Source organism: Falco biarmicus, chromosome 11, assembly GCF_023638135.1.
Source record: "Falco biarmicus isolate bFalBia1 chromosome 11, bFalBia1.pri, whole genome shotgun sequence".
NCBI lineage: Eukaryota > Metazoa > Chordata > Aves > Falconiformes > Falconidae > Falco > Falco biarmicus.
Genome location: NC_079298.1, coordinates 8596042 through 8615218, shown reverse-complemented (window position 1 = coordinate 8615218; position 19177 = coordinate 8596042). Strand labels below are relative to the sequence as shown.

The window sequence follows — 19177 nt, the reverse complement described above, 5'->3', positions numbered from 1 at the left end:
AGGGAAAAAACCACCATTTTGCTTTGGAGCTGGGGTGCCCGGGGGGATGCTCCCCGGGGGAGCGGGTATCCACTGCCCAGCATGTTTATAGAGGGGAAAAAAAAAGAAAAAAAGAAAAAAAAAAAAAAAGGCAAATCGAGCGCACGTCCCGGTTCACAGCCCTACCCATCACTAGTGTCTTTACCTGACTGTGGGGTCCCATCATGCTGTTAGGATTGTGGGGTGGAGGCTGTGCGTGTGGCGAGGGCTGTGACCCAGGCGGTCCCTGTGAGGTCAGACAGTAGAAGGAGGTTATAGATTAGCACATGAAAGCGCAGAAAGAGCTAAAAAAAGGATTGACGGGTGGACCTGTTTTGTCCGGGAGTCACTTATCCCATTTTTATTTTTTTCCTTTTTTTTTTTTTCCTCTTTTTAATTGAATTTCTATTAATTTGTAGCTGAACAATGAATAATGATATATGCAAAAAAAAAAATTAAAAATTAAAAATCAGAACATCTGTCAAAATACAGCAGCCACATTGACAGTAAACGGTCCGGTAGTTCAACCAAGTCTGCAATGATAAACACACAGGGAAACACTTTGCAAGGTCGTGCAACGAGGAAGAAAAAATATGCAGGAGAGGACCAGAGAGGTTGGGGGAAATACAAAAAACACCCCCAAACCAAAAAAAAATATCATTTTTTCCTCTCCCATCACAAAGGTTGCAAACACCTCCGGGGTTTATGGCTTGTTTTATTTTTTGACTGTGGTTCACTGGAGGTGCTGGAGCGAGCGCAGAGGACAAGGAGCACGTCCCGGCTCGCGCCTGGGCAGCGTTTGGCCGGCACAACCCGGGCTGCATCGCCAGACCGTATGGATGCAACATCCTTCCTCGAGGTGGATTCCCTAAGGATGCGAGTAAAATGGCTTGCGAGCAAAGAAAGGATGTCTAGGGGAAAAAAGGAGAGATTAGTCGGTGCAGGTTTAAGGCTGCAGTGTAGCAGCCGCTGACATTTTGGGCTTGAACGCCCACTTTTTTTTTTTTTTTTTTTTTTTTTTTTAATTTCCCTTAAAAGCCCAAAATGAAAATTTGCTTGGAAAAACCGTGAGCTTGGTGCAAGAATATACCGGTGCGTGTTAACGAAAGGGAAAAGAAAAAAAAAAAAAAGTATTTTTTGAGTCAAAGGAGGTGTAATTGGTAGAGAAAGCAAACGAGCTTTGTCAGGAGGTGATGGGAAGCGACGGCAGGCTCCAGGACCGGCGCCGGAGCAGATGTTCTCTACCTGCCTTGTTACTAATTTCAACAAGTGTTCGCCTTCTAGCTGCTGCCAGCAATGGCATGGTTTGTTACCATGAGCAATTTTCTTAATTAACAGACATTAATTAGCCATTTAGCAATTTTGCAAGCATTTGTTTAGCAGCTTTCCTAAACATGAATACCACTGTGATAATGGTACTGATTAGAGGGTCCCCTAATTAACAGTACAGGGAAGGAAAATTGAAATCACATAAATTAAAAAGGGAGGGGAAGTTAATGAAGGCAGGACATATTTGCACCTGCAAATCTTTTGTACGGCAGAAACTTGAGTGCAATGTAAATAAAGTAAGAGGGTGGGTTTTTTCCCTCTTTTTTTTTTTTTTTTTTGTTAATTTATTTGAACGGTTCGGCAGCAAGACGCAGCCAAGCAGATTTAAACCAACAGCCTCCTGCCAGCCTCTCTGCTCCAGCCATGCTGCACCCGGGAAATGCAGTCCCAGCATTTACACCACTATTTATCCTCCAGGAGCTGAAGGCAACCAGCCCCTGCCCCTGCTGCCTGGCAAACCTGGGCTGGAAGAAGGTACAACAGCTCAGGACAACCCTCTGGTGCCAACAAAACTGTCTTCTCCATCCACCTCCCACCAAAGTGGAGAAGACAAACCTCTCTGGTCCCAGTTGTAGCATCAACCTCCTTTAGCAGAAGACCTCTGCAAGAAACTTGACTTATTTTTGCTTCTGCGGCAGCTAACTCTGCGCGACGCAAAGCACACCAGGAGCAGCGGCCACCTCCCACCATGGGTTCATGGAGGACAGCATCTCCCAACGAGGGCTGGCCACCACCAAAGCCTTTCCTACGCATCACAGCTGCAGGATTTGGGATAGGCAAGATGGGCAGAGGTGAACGAGTGAGGAAACCCAGCAGAAGGGAAAATCCAGGACTCGCAGAGGCCAACCCTCAAGTGCCATCAATGCAAGGGTCAACAGGTCCTGCACAGCGCCTGCCTTGCTGCGCTGCGAGGGGGAGGTCACTGTTATCCAGATACTGGGCAGGCACGCAGAACCCCACGTGAAATTACCAAAGCCGTGGTTAAACCCCTGACATCCTCCCTCTCATATTCCCCTGGCATGTGAAGGTGTGGAGTTAACAGGTATCAAATGCATGGGGGATGTGGCCACCTACAGGCACCCCAGCTGGACCTGGAGGTGATGCTCTGGGTCTGCATTCAGAGCTTCAGAGCAGGTAGCCGTTGGTAGCTGTAGAAAAAGCATCTGTAAGACACCGCAGCATCTTCACCAGAGAAAAATCCCCCGCAGCAACTGGATGTGGAGAGCATCAGTTGTTTGTGCCGCTGAATCCTTCCCCTGCTGCGTGGTACTGCCCTGTCGCCCCAAGGCTGCTCCCTGGGATGCTCCAGGCTCGGCACCGCTGCATCCTCGCAGCTGCATTATCCCATGTGGTACCGCTCCCGGTGGAGACTTCTGGATAACGTGACTGCAGACACCCAGCTCATGCAAATGTCTCGGCAGGCAGGGAGGAGCCGACAGGGACTTTTTTTCTTTTTCTTTTTCTCCTTCTTTTCTTGCTTTTTCAAAACAGCAACGAGCAGCAGCATCTGAAACGCTTGCTCCGGGCTGCAAGCGCTGCGGCCCCCTCCCAGCACGGCTGCTCTGCTCCATCAGAAAGGCAGACCCTCTGGATATTGTTATCTCCATAAATACTTGCAGATGTTTCAGGGCCGGGACCCACGTTTGGCTGGGAACGCCCGCCCGATCGGTTGCTTTTTTGCCTAGGTTTCCCTCGCTGCAGAGGAAGTGGCAGATGATCCCGATGGATCACGGCGGTTGAGACAAGTGTTTTGCAGAGATGACATGTGGGCTCCAACCAATAGAACAACCCTTTTTTCTTAAAAAACGTGTATTTAGCAGTTATTAACTAGTGATGTTAAAGGAGGAAGCTGAACACACACAGTCCTGCTTCCTTTGCATCTCAAATGCCCTGGAGCCGCATCCCCTCCGCAGAGCTCCATCGGACACCCCATGTCAAGCGAGCAGGACCTGCCCTGCAGTTAATTCACTCTCTTCTCAAGACCACTGCTCTCCTCAACCAGAGAAACCACATCATCTCTCAAGTTTTCTTTTTTTTCCTTCATTTTTTCTTTCTTTTCCAGAACTGGATGCCTGGCACAGGGGGTTATTTTCCCCATCCTGTAGCTGCCTCAGAAAAAACCCAACACACAACTCCAAACAGCTAAAATGGCATTCGAGGAAACCGTTTCCAACAGCTCTCCGTGCCCCAACCTCCTCCCTGCTTCATTTCTCCCCCCCCTCTACACTATGGTGACTTTAGAAGTCCAACCTGGCCCACCAGACGACCAAAGTTTGCTGCCACTGCTGCCTTCCACAGGGAGTTTCCAGGCGATCAGGTTATTTCCACTCTGTCTTTCATGAGCTCGACTCCTCAAACTTCTTGTAAAATATTAAAGATGGAAAATGGCACCAGCGATCATAGCTCTGCGTGTGTCAATTTATGTTTCCAGCGTAATTCACCACAAATGGATCATGTTTTATGGGCTACATACTTTCAGCTAATGGGGGAGTTTTTCTATTTAAAAACATTTCCAAGCACCTCTGGGGGCGGCAGACCGATGCAGGATGGTACGAGGAGGCAAAGCATCGCTGCCACAAGACACCAACGATTTTAAGAGTTCGCAATAGGAAGGCACCTTAGTGTTTTAACATACCTGCCCCTACCTACTGGTTTTGACATTAGAACATACTAAAATAAATTAGATGGATATTAATTAAAGATGCGCCTGCGTTTATTGGACAGGAGCTCTAGTTCTACCGAAGGAGAGGGAAGTTTTGCAAGTTGTCAATGAAAAAATAAGACCTCTGAAGAAGCCTTTAGGAGAGATGCTCCAGGTGCCTTCAAAGAGGAAGACCATGGTCACCTTCCAGTGCATGGTGCCGGGTGAGGACCAACTGCACCTTCCCAAGAGAGGACAAGGCAAGGCAAGGCAAGGCAAGGCAAAACAAGGCAAAGCAAGGCAAGGTGAGGCAAGGCGAGGCAAGGCAAGGCGAGGCAAGGCAAGGCAAGACGAGGCAAGGCAAGGTGAGGCAAGGAGAGGCGAGGCAAAGCAATGCAAGGCAAGGCGGGCCAAGTTCCCCCGCAGACAGCGGAAGGCAGCCGTGGGCAGGAGCTCTGCCTTGCCTGCAGCTGGGGCTCCCAACTGCAGAAGCCTGGTTTTAAGGAATATGTTTAACACAAGCTCTTCAGGAAACAAACCCATGTCAGCCGGAGCCAAGAACAGTCACCTCCATCTGGCTGGAGCACCCAAGAGAAAGTTGACTGCAAATCCCACCATATGCTCCAGACGCTCGGTACAAAAGCCTCGGGCATCCTACTAAACTTCCAGAAAAAAAAAAACCCAACTTTCTCCGATGCTTGCTTTTGCTTTCCTTCGGCTCGTCAGCCACCTTCCTTCAAACCCTGCCTGGTGCAAGGCTGAGGCTGAGTTCTGCCCCAGGGTTTTGGGAAAGGCAGCCTGGTTTTGTGGTCCTCGTGCCGCCTTGCCGGAGCTGGTTGACCACAGCTGGTGGCACCCGTGGAGCAGTGGCAAATCCCACCGAGACGTCAGGACAGCTGAGCAGGGGGAAAATGGTGGCATCCAAGGAGGGAGCAGGACAACATGGACCCCTTCCTATTGCCCCTGGCTTTACCATCCTCACCTGCGGTGGGCGACCTCACCCAAAGAGATGCACCCCAGGATGCAGGGAGGAGAGGCGGGGAGGGCAGGGGATGTTGGGGGGCGGGGGGAGACCCTGGGCTCCAGAGCCCCCCCGTCCTCCCTGGCTCCCGAGGTCTGTCTGCATTAGGGGGCAGTGTGGGAACACCGAGCAGCCGGCGCTTTGTTTTGGTGCATCTCGGCGCCGAGCCGCTGATGCATAGCTAACGCAGCCGCCGACATTGATTTATGGTCAACTTTCCATTTCATCAGCGTGCGGGGTAAGGGGCGGTGCGGGGACTTCGCACTGGGGAGAAGAGGCACGGCCACAGTGTGGGGGCTGCTGACTGCCCCCTGCCCCGCCCCCGCCCCCCCGCACATTTATTTAGTGTTCAGAAGGTGTGGTATTAATTGGTTGCAATTTTTAATTCTCCTTCCTACATTTCCCTGGCACCCCCCTGCCCGTCCTTTGAGGGATCTGCACCCCGGCATCTATCCAGCTTTCAAAACAAAAGCAGGAACGCCTCCGATGACCTTTAGGAGGATGAGCAGAGGGTTTGTTTGCTTATCTCAATGGGACAAAGAGAGAGATTTAAATAAAAGCATCTACCCACGCTGGTCGGTCATCAACCCAGCCACCTTTTGTCCACCTTTTGTCCGGAGCACAGCCCAATGCCGTGCCATGGGCTGGCACCAAGCAATGCCCTGGCAACCCAAGGGTGTCCAGGGCCTCTCCCTTCCCATCCATTTGGGAAGGTTTTGGGAGACTCTGCAGGCTGCGTTTCCCTTGGCACCCAGCCCAAAGGCCGCTGCTGAGCCCGGCACGGGGAAGGGACTCTCCCTGCAAGACGGCGGACGGGCACTGCAGCCTGGACTCCTCCTCTCTTCTCCCCTTCCCGGCACGTCACTTCTCTTCCAAGCTTACTCCCACGGGTTTTTGAGCCACTAGCTCCCAGGAATGATCCATATGATTTTTTCCTTTTGCCAAACAGTGGTGCACATCTGAATGTGTGGGGCCTGGGGGGGTGGGGTCACGCACCCCCAGGGCAGCAGCACAGGGCTTCTGCAACCTGAGCTTTGCTAGTGACTCCCCCCTCGGCTCCCGGTGTGATGCCCCACCATGCCAGGACAGGATCAGGCCCTCTAAACCCTCTCAAAACCTGTCTACCCATGCCTGCCACCCTCAGGGATATCCCTTTCAGGTCCCTGGTGCCTGCACTATGGTGCAGAAGAGTGAGATGCTGAAACCCCATGAGCCCTCTCCATCTTCTGGTCTCCTGGCACGAGGAGGGCACCGGCCAAGGTGGTACCTCCAGGAACCTCACTCACTCCCAGGGTTAGCACACCAAGGGTCAGGGAGAAGTCCTTTGCATCTCCTGTGACCTTTTTGGTTTTGCCCTCTGAAGTTCAGCACTTTAATTTCCTACAGAGATAGGAAATTGCCCCCAAGCTGCAACCGGCTCGCTGCCGAGCCTCCAGCCCACCTCTGCAAAAGCTGGTCTCCAGCATCTCCTGAAGCTGGAATGAGCTCCAGCACCTGCAATAAATCAGACAGGCTTTCATGGAGGCGATGTTCAGACTGTGTTAAAAGGTGGGATTTTTCTTCTCCCCTCCGTCCCCAGGGCTGGGAGGAGAAACCAGATGTTGAAGGGCTTTCAGGAAAGACAGGCTCTTGAGATGTCACATGCAAGCCATATGCATCAGCGCCCGTCCTCCCTTCCCTCTGGCAGCGCTGGGTATGGGCAGCATCCTTGCGCACGACACCTGCGCTGGTGCCATTACTTCTGCTGGGGTTTTTAGGACCCTCCCCACCAACAGACCTAAGAAAGCTGGGCTGCTTTTGAGCCCCCCTCCCCAGCGGCTCCTGGTCCAGCCGCATGAGAGGTAGGGAACTAGGATGGGTTGTTTGCTCCTGAATCAGACCCTCAGTGCAAAAATGGTAGGGGAGGGCAGAAAGGAAAGCAGCAGGGACAGCTTGGAGGCTGTCAACGGGAACAGTTGAGACGGGAGCATGCACAGCATGTCTGGGGAGATGTGACTCCTCTTCCTCACCTTCCCCTCTCAGGGAAAGCCAACCCATACTCTTGAAGCCTTGCCCTAACTTCGTGCCAGTTTTGCAGCCCTCGCAGCTCTGTGTGAAGCAGGAGCCCCAAAGGACAGTCAGCTCCACCGCGGGGCGAGATCAGGACTTTTGGAGACACATTTGTTGGAAGCAGCAGCTTGGCACTCGAATTGCTGGCAGCAGCTATGACCTGCAAGATAGCATCTCTGCTGTTGGCTTCACCCTGTGCCGCCGAGCACTGCTACAAGATTCGCCTGTTTTAGGGTTCCCGATCTGTATCGGATATTCTTACTTTGTCAGAAGCATGTTCAGGAAATGGGATCTCTCTTAAAAAAAACCCAAAACCAACAACAGACAGGATCCTCCTTCCCCCTTCCCATCCACGCGCAAATGGCGATATCAGGCTCAGATATCGCCACAATAAATCACCAGCGCCTTATCGAGTCCGCCTGTCTACTGTCCGAGAAGTTCTCCCATATACAAATCACAAGCCCAGATAAAAAAAAAAAACCCCAAAAAAAACAACCAAACCAGCTTGCCAAAACAAATATTCCTTTCAACTCTTATCCCATTTGTTACATGAACAAGTGTTTCTTCCTCAAGATGGAATATTGTAACGTACCGAGAGCTTATGCCGCTGCAAACCATGCCGTGCAGAGATCCCAGAGAAACCCAACCCCCCCAGACAGTTCAAGTATTAAAAACTCCTTTTCTGTGCGCTTGTTGAGATCCTTTCCACCAGCGTCACTCCAAACATACGTTACCCCCTCCTCGGTCAGAGTGCAGGAGAAGGAAGGAGCAAGGGGACTGCACTAGGTATTTGCTTACAAGGTGCCTCCACGGCATTTGGGGACTTGGCTGGAGCCCGCTCCTGCCTGCAGCCGCAGCCAGCATTTGTTAATGCTTTCAGTGATTGCATTTGGAAAAAATCAAGCGGTTAACCAGAGGAGGGGGAAAAAGTTTCAGGAATCAAAATCCAGAATGTTTTCAATTATGCACGTCTGTTAGGACTGGAGAACAAATACAATCCCAACCCAAACACAAACCAAGCAGCTTTGGAAAAAAACCATTGGTTGTAAATACACAGTAACCTCTTCGAGCAAGAAAGAAATTTGCTTTAAGGCCACAAAAAATAGAAAGCAAACGTGGAAGGACAGCAGAACACGAGTTATTCCTAGACAGGTCAGCTACGTGGGCATGCTGCTTCCCTAGCATCTCCTTGGAAAAAAAAAAAAAAACACAGGCATGACAGTGCTGACACCCAGAGCGTAAGCAAACACGTGCGCGGTGTAGAGGCGAGCATCGGGAGGAGCGGCAGCCTACCTGGAAGAAACCGGGCGGGATGGGGCCCCCGGGCATCCCGTCATTCGGGGGAATGTTTCCAAGCACGGGACTTGGGGCGGCAGCTGCGCTCTGCGGGGAACAAAACCAGGACAAACATGGTGGGTTTGAGTCGGAGTTAGGAAAAAAAACACATTACAAAAGCCGTCTCTCCTGCCACACCACACTGAGTCAGTTTGCCCGCTACCTCCAGAGCCCCCAGCTTTGCTCCCCGTGCCCTGAGCATCTTCCCCCCAGGGGGGAACAAGCAGAGGATGCTCACAGCCGGAGGGGCTGGTGCCTCTGCGATTCACCCACGGAGAAGATGGCCGCACAAAACCCAGGGATAATTCTGGGGCTTATTTATTCATTTACCCAGGCATTTGGTCTTGCTAATCCAGCGAGAAGCCTCATCCAACGTGTCACTTCAGGCAGAAGCTGTTTTGAGGCTTCTTAAATGTTCCTCTTACCCCACCTCCCCCTGCAAACTCGCTAGTTCAGTTCTGTCCTCCAAAAACCAGGCTTCCCTGACCCCAACAGGATGCCAAGGCTTTATTATGGATTTCCACATCCATTGTGTGCGATCTGCGGGGTCACTCTCCCCCTCGGCTCTCCCCAGGACGAGCCACCCGAGTGGCTTCAGCCCTGACGAGGAGGGACGGGGCGGACTTGGGGTACCCAGACACCTTGCTTGGCCCTGCTCATCATCTCTATTTTGTATTTACTCCCCTGCCGTGCTGCCGTGCTGGCGGTGCTGGGAAAGCACCAGCGTGATGGAAGGCTCCTACCCAGAAGGAAAATGTAAGAAAAAGATCTTTCCCTGAAGACCGCTGCTGGCAACCCATCCCTGCTGGGCTGGGGCGGTACCTGTGCCGCTAAGTGCACTCTTGTTTACCCATCACCAAACACAGCCCCATTCCCAGGGCAGATACAAGGCAGCCTCAATGACACAAACTGGATCTAGATCACTGAACTAGTCCTTCCGCAAATTTTTGCAATGGACTTACCCACCTAAAACCACGTGGCAGAGCCGAGGAAAATCGCCCACCATGAAAAAAAATGGGTGGAAAAATTTTCCACTGAGGAAACCTCATGAGCAGATGGGGTACATGTGAGCCTGTTCAGCCTTGGTTTTATCCCAGAGCTTGGAGCACCCTGACCCCACCAAATCCCGTATCCCAACAGCAACCAAGCCAACCCTGGCCCCCGACCGCAGCCGATGCACTGACAGCCACAAGATGTGAGCAGAGCGAGGAAGCTGGGCTGTCAGGACCTGGGGCAGCCCAGAAAATGAAGGATTGTTATTAAGGACTGTTATTGCCAAGGTGGGATCCCCATGTTTGTTTGGGAATCTATTTGGTGCTTAGGGACACAGTTCAGTGATGCACTTGGCGGTCCTGGGTTAATGGTTGGACTTGATGATCTTAAAAGGTGTTCCTACCAAAATGATTCTATGGTTCTATTCTGGACCAGAAAGCCTTGCAGAGGCAGGAAAGCATGAGGCTAACTGCTGCCCTGTGCCTTCCTGGGGGCCATACCTTGTGCCCCCTCCATCTCCCTCCAGTAGGAGCCGGTGTGCAGGATGCGGGATGAAGGCCAGGACCATGCCAGATGAGCTCTTCCTACCCCAGCACCTCTGAGCCACAAGTGCCAGAGACAACAGACCAGGCTGATTCCCCAAAAAGAGACCCCCTTTGCCAAGTAACCGGGGTCCCCCCCATGGCTACAGGGTCCTGCGCCCCCAAGCACAGCCCATGCTACATTCCCCCCATGCCCCTGAACAAGGAATCCCGAGCAGCCTTCCCCACAACAACGGCCAGATCTGAGTGTTTTTACAGCTAATAAAAAAAAGTCCTGGCAGGAAAAATAACCCTGCCCATTCCAGGCTCTTTTTATACATCAGACGGCAGCAAAAATAGACGGGAGAGGGAGTGAACCCAGTTCTCCCCCTCCCTCCATCCCCCCAAGTGGGTCAGCTATAAAAGTAAAACCAAATCTTAATCCAAGGCCATGAACATATTGCAGTTTCTCTGCAAAGCAGATGACGGCTCTTAATGCAAAAATATATAAGACCGAGCCCCAAACTGCAGCGAGCCCATTTGGAATTTCCTTTATTAAACCCTCTATCACGCAAAATGCTTCTCTCCCAAGGCGGCGAGCACTGCAATAAAGCTGCCAAGGTGATATTTTATGGTTTCAAGAGATTTCCAGCACACCATAATCCTTTGCTGGAGGAATCTCCCAAAGCGAAATGGATCCCAAAGTGGTGGAAAGCGCGGACGGACACGTTATTTGGGGATCCAGGGGGAAAGTGCACTGCCTTCCTCCCTCCCTCTGCAACTGGGAGCAGAGGGAAAAGGGCAAAGCAGCCAAAGAAAATCTTGAAGCAAATGCCCATTTTTCCACAAAACCGCAGAGTATTTTTCCGCGTTAAACACCCCGAAACCTCACCTATGCCTTCGCGGCGTAAACAGGGATTTAAAGTTCCTCACACATGTGGCGCTTGGCAGAACTCGGTAATTAAAAACCCGCAAGTGCCCTGAGCACATTGTAGGATGGGAGCCAAATTGGTCAGCCCTTGATGAATGATTTACAAGGCTGCGAAGTGACATTTTATTTCTTTTTTATTCCCCTCCCCATCACCGCTGCTAAGGTAAACACTGAGGCACCTTTAGCCCTGCTGAAGCGATGGGAGCACAGCTGCAGCTGCAGAGCTCTGCAAAACCCTTGGGATATGGCACAAAAGGAAAGGAAGAAAAAGGGGGAGAAAAAGACAGCAGAAACAATTTTCCCAGACTTTAAGGGTCCTCACGTAAACCCCAAGGGCTTTCCAGCACCCGCTCCCAGTAAACCAGGAGTTTTTTTGCCCTCCGAGCTCCCCCCACCTGGCTTATTTTTACTATTTTGGCTCAGAAACTCTTTTAAGGGACTTGGGAGATTTCGGCTGCAGTTTGCCTGCCAAGCCCCTTTCACTGGAATATCTAAAAGCCCCCAACCCGCCCAGCACAGGCAGAGGCAAGGTGGAGGTGCCACAGCAGCCAGCTTCGGATGGGCAGTGGTGCAGGAGCACGAAGCCTGCCGTGCCACCATGTCCAAGCTGGTGCTGAACCAAAAGCACGTCCCGCCGCACGAAGGCCCCTGTTGGCATGCACTGTCCCAAATTTCCTTCCACCAAAGCACGCCAGAGACCACTGCCAGAGATGAGCAAGGACAGCTCTGGCACAGCCGGCATGCCAGCTCGTTTGCCTTTTATTAGATGGTAAATTTGCTCCATGCTGGAAATAAATATACATGTGTTCCTGGGGCACACATATATAGCTATACATACACACACACACATTATATATATATATATATATGTATGTAAAAAAAAAAATTTCCCACATATGTTGGATTTTTTCCCCCTTTTTGGTGGAAGCCAGCGGAGCAATGACAATCTGGATTGCTGCATTTCGCTTCCAAACCGAAGCTCTCAGTTAACACACCGGCTCGGTACGCCAGCAGATGCCGTTTAAGCCTTTAAATCGCACACTAATTGCACTAATTGAGCTAACAGTCTCTGTTTCGTCTCCCTACCCTGAGTCAACCAGCGTCTTCTGGTACTGCTGTAGAGATCCAAGCTGTTGACTGTAGTGTTATTTTGTCAGCCATTAAACGATTCATCAGAGTCATTAATTGATTTATTACTGCTGCCTGCGAGTATAGCTTTGCAAATAAAGAAGGATGGAGGTCAGGAGGCAATGGAAATCGGACAAAACAGCACAGCCAGGGGCTGGGCACTTGAATTATCAGTAGAAGCCTGCTTGCGCAGGACCGCTGGCATCAGGTTATGGGGGAAAAACAGGGCAAAAAAAGAAAAAGAAAAGACGCGCTGTTTGGCTGCACTGCCAAACCAGTTAGTTTTTTCAGCTAAATTCTACGTAGGATGTAAAAGGGCTATTAACAATCTTGTTTTCTTAACCTAATCCTTAGGAAGAATCCAGGTTATTCCACTGTATTAATTGCATTTAAGAGCGGCAGGGAAGAGGCACCGGTGCGGCTGCCCCGGAGCATCCCCGGCATCCCCAGCCACAACACCAGCATTTTGGTGCCACTTGTTCCAGGCTGGCTGAGCCGGGAACACAACTCATCCCTGCTCGTCCCACAACCCTGGGAGGAGCTGCGGACCGGGGCTTTTATTTATTTACTTTCTTTAACGCAGAGTTTAGGTCTTTGCTAGGCGTGCAGGTTTGCCGAGCGCAGGGTGCGGCGAGCCGCTTCCTGCCCCCCGCCCTGTGGCAGGCTCGACCCGAGTGGAGCCGTGAGGCACCATCGAGGCCAAGAGGGTTTTGGGGGCTGAGTTTAAAAACCAGAGCTGCCAACGCACAGCTGGTGGGCTGAAACTGCCTCCAGCCCCGGGGTACCCCCGATAATAAGAGGCAGCAGCCAACAAGGGAAGGTTTGGGAAGCTGGGGAGCTTTCTGGATGCACTGCTGCATGACAGCCCTTGGGATGCTGCAACGGGATTCTTCTTCCTCATCCCCATTGCTGGGCAAGCCTGAGCTGCCTCCAGGAGCATCCCCAAGGTGGGCTACGGTGCTGCACCCCGCCCTGTTAGGCTCCCAGTAAGGTGATACCCTGCGGGGTGGCAGGGCATCAGCCCAGCCCCAGCTCGCCACCCGCCCAAACCCGTCATTGCCTCACCAACAGAAGCGATGGTTTCTATTAACTACGAAAACCAGGTTCCCATCGGCAGTGTTTACTCTGCTGTTAAATGCAAGCCCGTGTCCCCACCGCACGCTCCGGGCAAGCAGCTTTGGGTTGCACAGGCAGCTGCTCAGCAGCTTTCACTAAACGTTGGGGTTTTTTTAGAAATAAAAATAACCTCCAAACAGTGGTGCAGAGCGCTGGCAGGCAGCAGAGAGGATGCTCCTTCGGTGCGAAGCACCACCAGCACCGGCCACTCTGCCAGCCCCAGCCTCCACCAACCCAGCAGCGAGATGGGGGGGTGGGGGGCAAAATTACCTTCATGGCACAGACCTAAAACCAAACTAAGGATGGCTGGACATTTGCTTTTTGGCTCAAGATGGTTTTGCCCTTGCTCGCCTCTTGAGAAGAGTGGACCAGGAGATTTTGGCTGCATCTCACACCTTGCAGACACAGCAGAAGCGGCACAAGGCACTCGAGGGCAGCTGCCTCCAGTAGGAGCGTGCGGGGATGCTTGGGACATGTAGGTGATCTGTTATCTGTCCGTTTCCTTTGATTTTATTTTTTCGCCTAGAGCACAGGCTTTAGAGCCTAAGGAAAAAATCAGCGTGTGGGTCAGGACTTAAGCAGGCTGCGTAAACAGGTAATACGGAATTTAATTGGACTCCAGTTAAGCCTTTTCATCTTGTTAAAGCTGCCTTCATCTTACATAGCCAGGTTTTAAATTTAATAATAGAACCCTCCCACACCTCGCAGTAACCCGATTAACACCAAGGAGGATGGCACGCCGACCGCTTCCTCTGGACCCAGCCCGCAGATGCTCTCCTACATCAGTCCCCTCCACAGGTCGATGCCAGCATCTGTGTTGCATCAACGTGCATGAAAATAAATAAAACACCAGCCTGCTGTAGCTCATGTGAGTGTGACTGCCAGCCCACGTACCAGCCATGGGCATCCACTGCAAACCCACAGTGCTCACAGAGCCCCTCGGGTGGGCTCGGGGTGGTGGTGGGGCTGTGCACCCCAGCCCGGGTACGCCCGAGACCGTCCTGCTTCCTCTGGTGCAAGCCACTTGGCTGGATGCTCCAGGAGACAAAACAAACCGGTTTTAGCTTATCTTGGGGTAAGATAAGGTAAAAGGAGACCGGGATGAAGCTTTGTTTATCGGCAAAAGGAAGGTATAAAAAAAACGCACCCCACGTTAAATGGGCTTGTAGCAGTATCACCGAGCCACCCAAACACCATCACCGTGCTCCCGTGGGGCACATGCTGTGCATACAAGTTCAGATTAATTATACTTCTATGATAGCACAAGTTTTTTGTGCTGATTTTAAACACACCACCGGTGAGCCGCCCGGCACGGGAAGCCCCAGCACACAAAGCCCCAGCGTACACCCGGCCGGGAACAGCCATGCTCATCCACTTTTCTTCTCCTCCTTTGAAAAGAAAGAAACAATCCCCAGCCCTATATTTTCCTTGAGCTTTAAACATTAAAAAAAAAAAAAAAAAAAAAAAGGGCACAACAGTTGAATGGTGTTTCAAGCTAATACAGGGCATTTTCCCCCCGCCCTTGTAAAGGATAATCTGAGACAGCAGCTCCAGCCACGAAACAATAGGATTTTAATCTCTTAAATCCGCGTCCCCCTTATCCCCGGGAAGGAAACCCCTTCAGTCATTTACAAGTTTGTAAATAAGGCTCTTGGTAGCATCTCGTGGACATCTGCTCCACCAGCCCGACAGCGTTCCTGCTAACATTTACAAACATCCTTACGCAAACACCCAGCGCGCTCTGCTGAGCTGGCTTTCTCTAAATATATCCCAAGGAAATAACTTGGCAGGGCTGCAAAAATTTCACAGCAACTGAATTAAAGGGCGGGGGGTGGGGTGGGATAAGGATGGGAGGTGTAAACCAGACTAAATGCAATTAGGCTCGATTTTGCACGCGCGTGTGTACAGAAAGTTTTACAAAGGGAAACTTCTGGGAAGTTAAGCCAGGCTTGCTGGTAGTGCTTCCCCTGACGCAGGAAGGGCTTTGCAGAGACATGCTGTGGTGCTTCACACCGCGTGGTCGGCTGCGCCCCATCAGCCCTGGTGTTTAGGGATGCTTTGCCACAGGCATCCCTGAGTCCCCCCATCCCCAGCGCAGAGAGAAGGTGAAGCCGCAAGTCCCATCTCTCCCACTGCTGGCATCTTCCCCAGCACAAGACCCATGTCCAAGCCCACACCTCAAAACCAGTGTACGAACCCTCCCCACTGCCAAATAGCTCAAATGGGTCCCGTGCAATTAGCAGCCTGGAAAATGCTGTAAATACACAGGTATTAATTACTATCAATTCTCCTCTAATAATTCCAGCAACAGACAGGCCAGGCTCTTTTCCAGCAATCAATACCATCCATTTCAGGGTCCACCTGCCAAAAAAGTTATATAAAATAATTATATAAAATTTTCATTAGATCATGCAATTGCTTAGGACTATTAATCTACCGCTCATCTATCAGCGCAGGATGCTCAGCTCTACCTAGGGCCACCCAGCTCCTTGCACTGCCGACCTGTATTTTCTCCTGTACCGGACACTTGGCGGTTCCCCCTGGATTTGCTCCTGATGCACCTACACAAGCTTTATGCAAAGCGTAGTGGTTAATTTCAGATTTTAAAATATATTACTCTTTTTAGAACCCAAAGGAAAATAGCCCCCACAAGCAAAGCTGCCAGGAGAGGTCATTTGCTGGAGTTTTAGGCAAAGTTGTGATAGTTAAAGCAGATGGGAGCTTACTCCCCGTGCTGCCCCTCACTTTGCGCTGCTGCTGTCGGGGTATAATTATGTGGGGTTGCATGGCTGGGTGCTTGTCAGCACGTGCACCGGCTCGCCTTCTGTCCTTGCCTTAAGCACCGCAGCTGAAAGCAAGTCCTCTCCTTTACCGGCCTTTGAAAAGCTCAGATTAAAGAAAAATACTGCCTCCCTCTCGAAAAAACAGTACTAATTTGGCGATGAGGTGCAAGGGAGGCTGCTGGTGTTGGCAGCCAGACTTCTGCTTCCCTGTGCCTGTACAGATCCACCACTCCTCTGCCTTCCTCCAGACAGAAATTGCCAAAGAAATTTTGGAAGGGGTTATGAGGAAAGCTAGGTTTAAATTGTTAATCTAATTTAGAAGAGGAAAAAAAGATATAATCCGTGGCTTTAGAAAAACACCGCACCATTGCACCACGTGCATTTGAAAACACATAGTCGTATCTTGTCCAAAGGATTTACTAACAACTAACGAGGATATTGCCAATCCCATCGGCTAGCCGGCGCACCGCAGAACACCCCGAAGGCACCAAGCGCCTGGCAGCGATTTCCCCATTAAAGATGGGCATAGATTAGTAATATTTTTTTTTTCCATTTTTTTTTTTTTTCTGGTCACCTTGTATTTCAGCTAGCCGATCTCATTACGTGCTGTTTGCAATCAAAAATAATACAAAATAAGCTGTGAGTTTGCACGGGGAGCCAGTGATGCCCAGTACCTAACCATCATCCAGACCCAGGGAAGGGGGTGAGACACCCCCCCACTGGCACCTGCCTTTGCCATACAGTGGGGAACACCATGACCTCCCCAGAAAAATCTCCATTTCACTGTTCAGGCACTGGGATGCTGTGGGATGGAGCACGGACACACTAGCACGGCACCCAGCACTTCCCACCCCCAGTCCAGCCGCAAAACAACAGGACCCGTCTCCACCCCGCAGGAAAAAATCCCGGTTTTCTCCATCCTCTCCCGCCGCGGGGAAAGAGAGGAGGGAATTAATGCAAATACTCCCATTCTTGTCATGCACTTGAATGCCAAAATATCCCATTTGCTTAAGCCTATTTTACTGCTAGCAGCTGCCCTGGTATTATTCCCCGACACCAAAGGCAAAGGGCAAAAGAAGTTGGTCCAGAGCAGGTGAACGCCATCTGCCCGTCCCTGACAAGATGCTGATGGCCACCATCTTCGTGTAATTACACAAAGCCCGTTTGAACGCCTGTGAAAAAGCTTGAAAAGCGCCGCCGTAACCTTTCGCAGGCGTTCAAACGGGTTTTGTGTACCTACAGAGGTGGCCGAGCAGCCGGCCCCGCTTGCAGCGGCCCCTGATGGATTTGCCTGCTGATCTGTGAAAAGTGAAGTTTTTCCACAACGAGCCTTATACATATATATATATATATATATATGTGTGTGTAATAAAAAAAATCAAATCCCCTTCTCTAACAAAGCGGCAGGTTAACAAAAAAAAATATCATTTTTAACAAAAGTGGCTTTGATGATGTTTGAAGATGCTTTGTAGCACCTCCTCTGCACAGCATCTTCTACTAAATACACTAGTGGAGGGATGTCAATGCCTTAAATTGAGGCAGAGGGGGCAGCTGACTTAAATAAGGGCTGTGACTTGCTGCGTGGGTACAAAGTCCAGCACCTCCTACAAACCCTGGCGAGGCAGATGGGGAGCAAGGCAGTGGACTTTGCACGGGAGCAGCTGGCACCACTGCCACCAGACCCAGGGCGGCCTGTCAGAGCCCTAAATTAACCAGGATGGATGGACTTACTGCAAATTTTGAGAACTGCTGTACTTGGTAGCAATGATGGCTATGGGCTTGTGTCCTCCCCATCACCCAATCGCACCCATCCTATAGGACCCACCCTACAGCACCCACCCTCCTGGGAGCATTGGCATGATGAGCCCACCAGGTTTCTGCACCCTTGATGCATCCCAAGAAGCAAGTATGGGTTGGAATGCCTTCATGAACCTGCGGTCGTGCTTTGAGACCCAGCCCAGCCCTCAATGGGCTGTTGCTGGGACAGCAACACTGGGGTGCCACAAGGAAAGCTGTTGGTAAACCCCAATCCCAAGCAAGATGGGTTTTGCAACCGAGTGACGCCCTTACCGGTGTGCATGGAGACAAGCCATCATGCCTCAGCACAATACCTGAAATTCCCAGGGTGATGCTTTAAAAATGATAAAAATACTCTGCCTTCCATGCAGTGCTTTACACTGAAGTGCTGCCTAGGAAAGGAGCCACAAAGCATCCTGCACCTTGGCATCCATGCAGTGTTTTGCTGCGGAGCTATGGAGCTGCAGTGCATCCTGCATCCCTGCAGTGTTTTACTGCCTAGGTATGGAGCTGCAGAGCATCCTGCATCCCAGCATCTCACAGCAGCGCTGCTGACCCTCCCTGAGCCCCGGATGGCCACCTGTAAGGTCACAACACATGCGATCTCCTGAGTGCCACATCCCAGGCTCACTGCTCCCTGGTCCCTGGTGCCTGGGGAGCGGGTCTGTCCCAGCAGCATGGCGTGGCACTCTCTCTGGGCAAACTTAAAGCTTGAGCAAACAGCTCAGGTTTGAAATGCACCAAGCTCAAGGGAAGACGCAACACGTGGGTGCGAGGTGGTGGCACGAGGAAAATCCCAGCTTTTCTCATCACCCGCCAGCACAGGATCCCGCCTCAGGCCATGGCCATCACTCTCCTCGGCAGCACAGAGACCGGGGCCGTGACTCCAGGGGCACAGCCAAAACCAGAGCAGCGCTAATCGCCCCCAGAAATCATCCCTGCGCATCTGCCGGGCGTCAGAGATGAGGCTTTTTGGGGAAGGCGGGATTGCAGCAACTTTCCCCTCCTCTCCGCTCATCTAATCCTCCGGGCTAATCCCTTGCAGCCATATGGAGCCCTCACATCCCAAACCTGCCCCCAGAAAGCACCCGCGGCCGCCCCTCTGCACCCCGTATCCCCCCCAGAAGCAGCGCTCTGGACCTCAAAATGGGTGAGGAAAGGGTGCACGATCCCCCGCAGCTGCCCAGGAGATGCTCCCAACTGCTGCGCACACGTGGTTTCTGATGGAAATTCACACTAAAATCCTCCTTAAACCCAGGCGAGCACAGCTCCCATGCCTGTTCCCCCACAGCTTTTTTAAAAGCAGGGTTTATTGCAGCTGTTTGTGGGTGCTGCCCCCCAAAAATACTGTTTCCCAGGTGTGGTAATTGCTTGAGGCATTTGAAAATTAATGGAGCAGCTAGAGCAAAGGACAGGAGGAGTAAATCTGATGTAAGCCAGCATGTAATTCAGTGCTGTTCCCAAGAACTGGTGGCTTTCTCCACAGCTGAAAAAAGCCAGGGGCTAAGCCATCTT

At 51.4% G+C, this 19177-nt stretch overlaps 1 protein-coding gene and 1 long non-coding RNA gene across 3 annotated transcripts in view; one reads left to right on the top strand and one right to left on the bottom strand.

The window, feature by feature from the left end:
• Positions 1-19177, bottom strand: part of SSBP3 (single stranded DNA binding protein 3) — a 56038-nt gene that overhangs the window by 10603 nt on the left and 26258 nt on the right. Inside the window, exons 5-6 of one of the 2 annotated variants that reach the window (XM_056355417.1) lie at positions 8352-8441; positions 185-265 (exon numbers count right to left, since the gene is read on the bottom strand). In XM_056355417.1, the coding sequence (XP_056211392.1) occupies positions 185-265; positions 8352-8441 (171 nt within the window). The remainder of the gene's footprint in view (positions 1-184; positions 266-8351; positions 8442-19177) is intronic. The other variant, XM_056355418.1, reaches the window with a different exon arrangement.
• Positions 11845-15368, top strand: LOC130156718 (uncharacterized). The gene is made up of 3 exons (XR_008824574.1): positions 11845-13528; positions 13609-13677; positions 13791-15368. It is a non-coding gene; the product is annotated as an uncharacterized LOC130156718 (long non-coding RNA).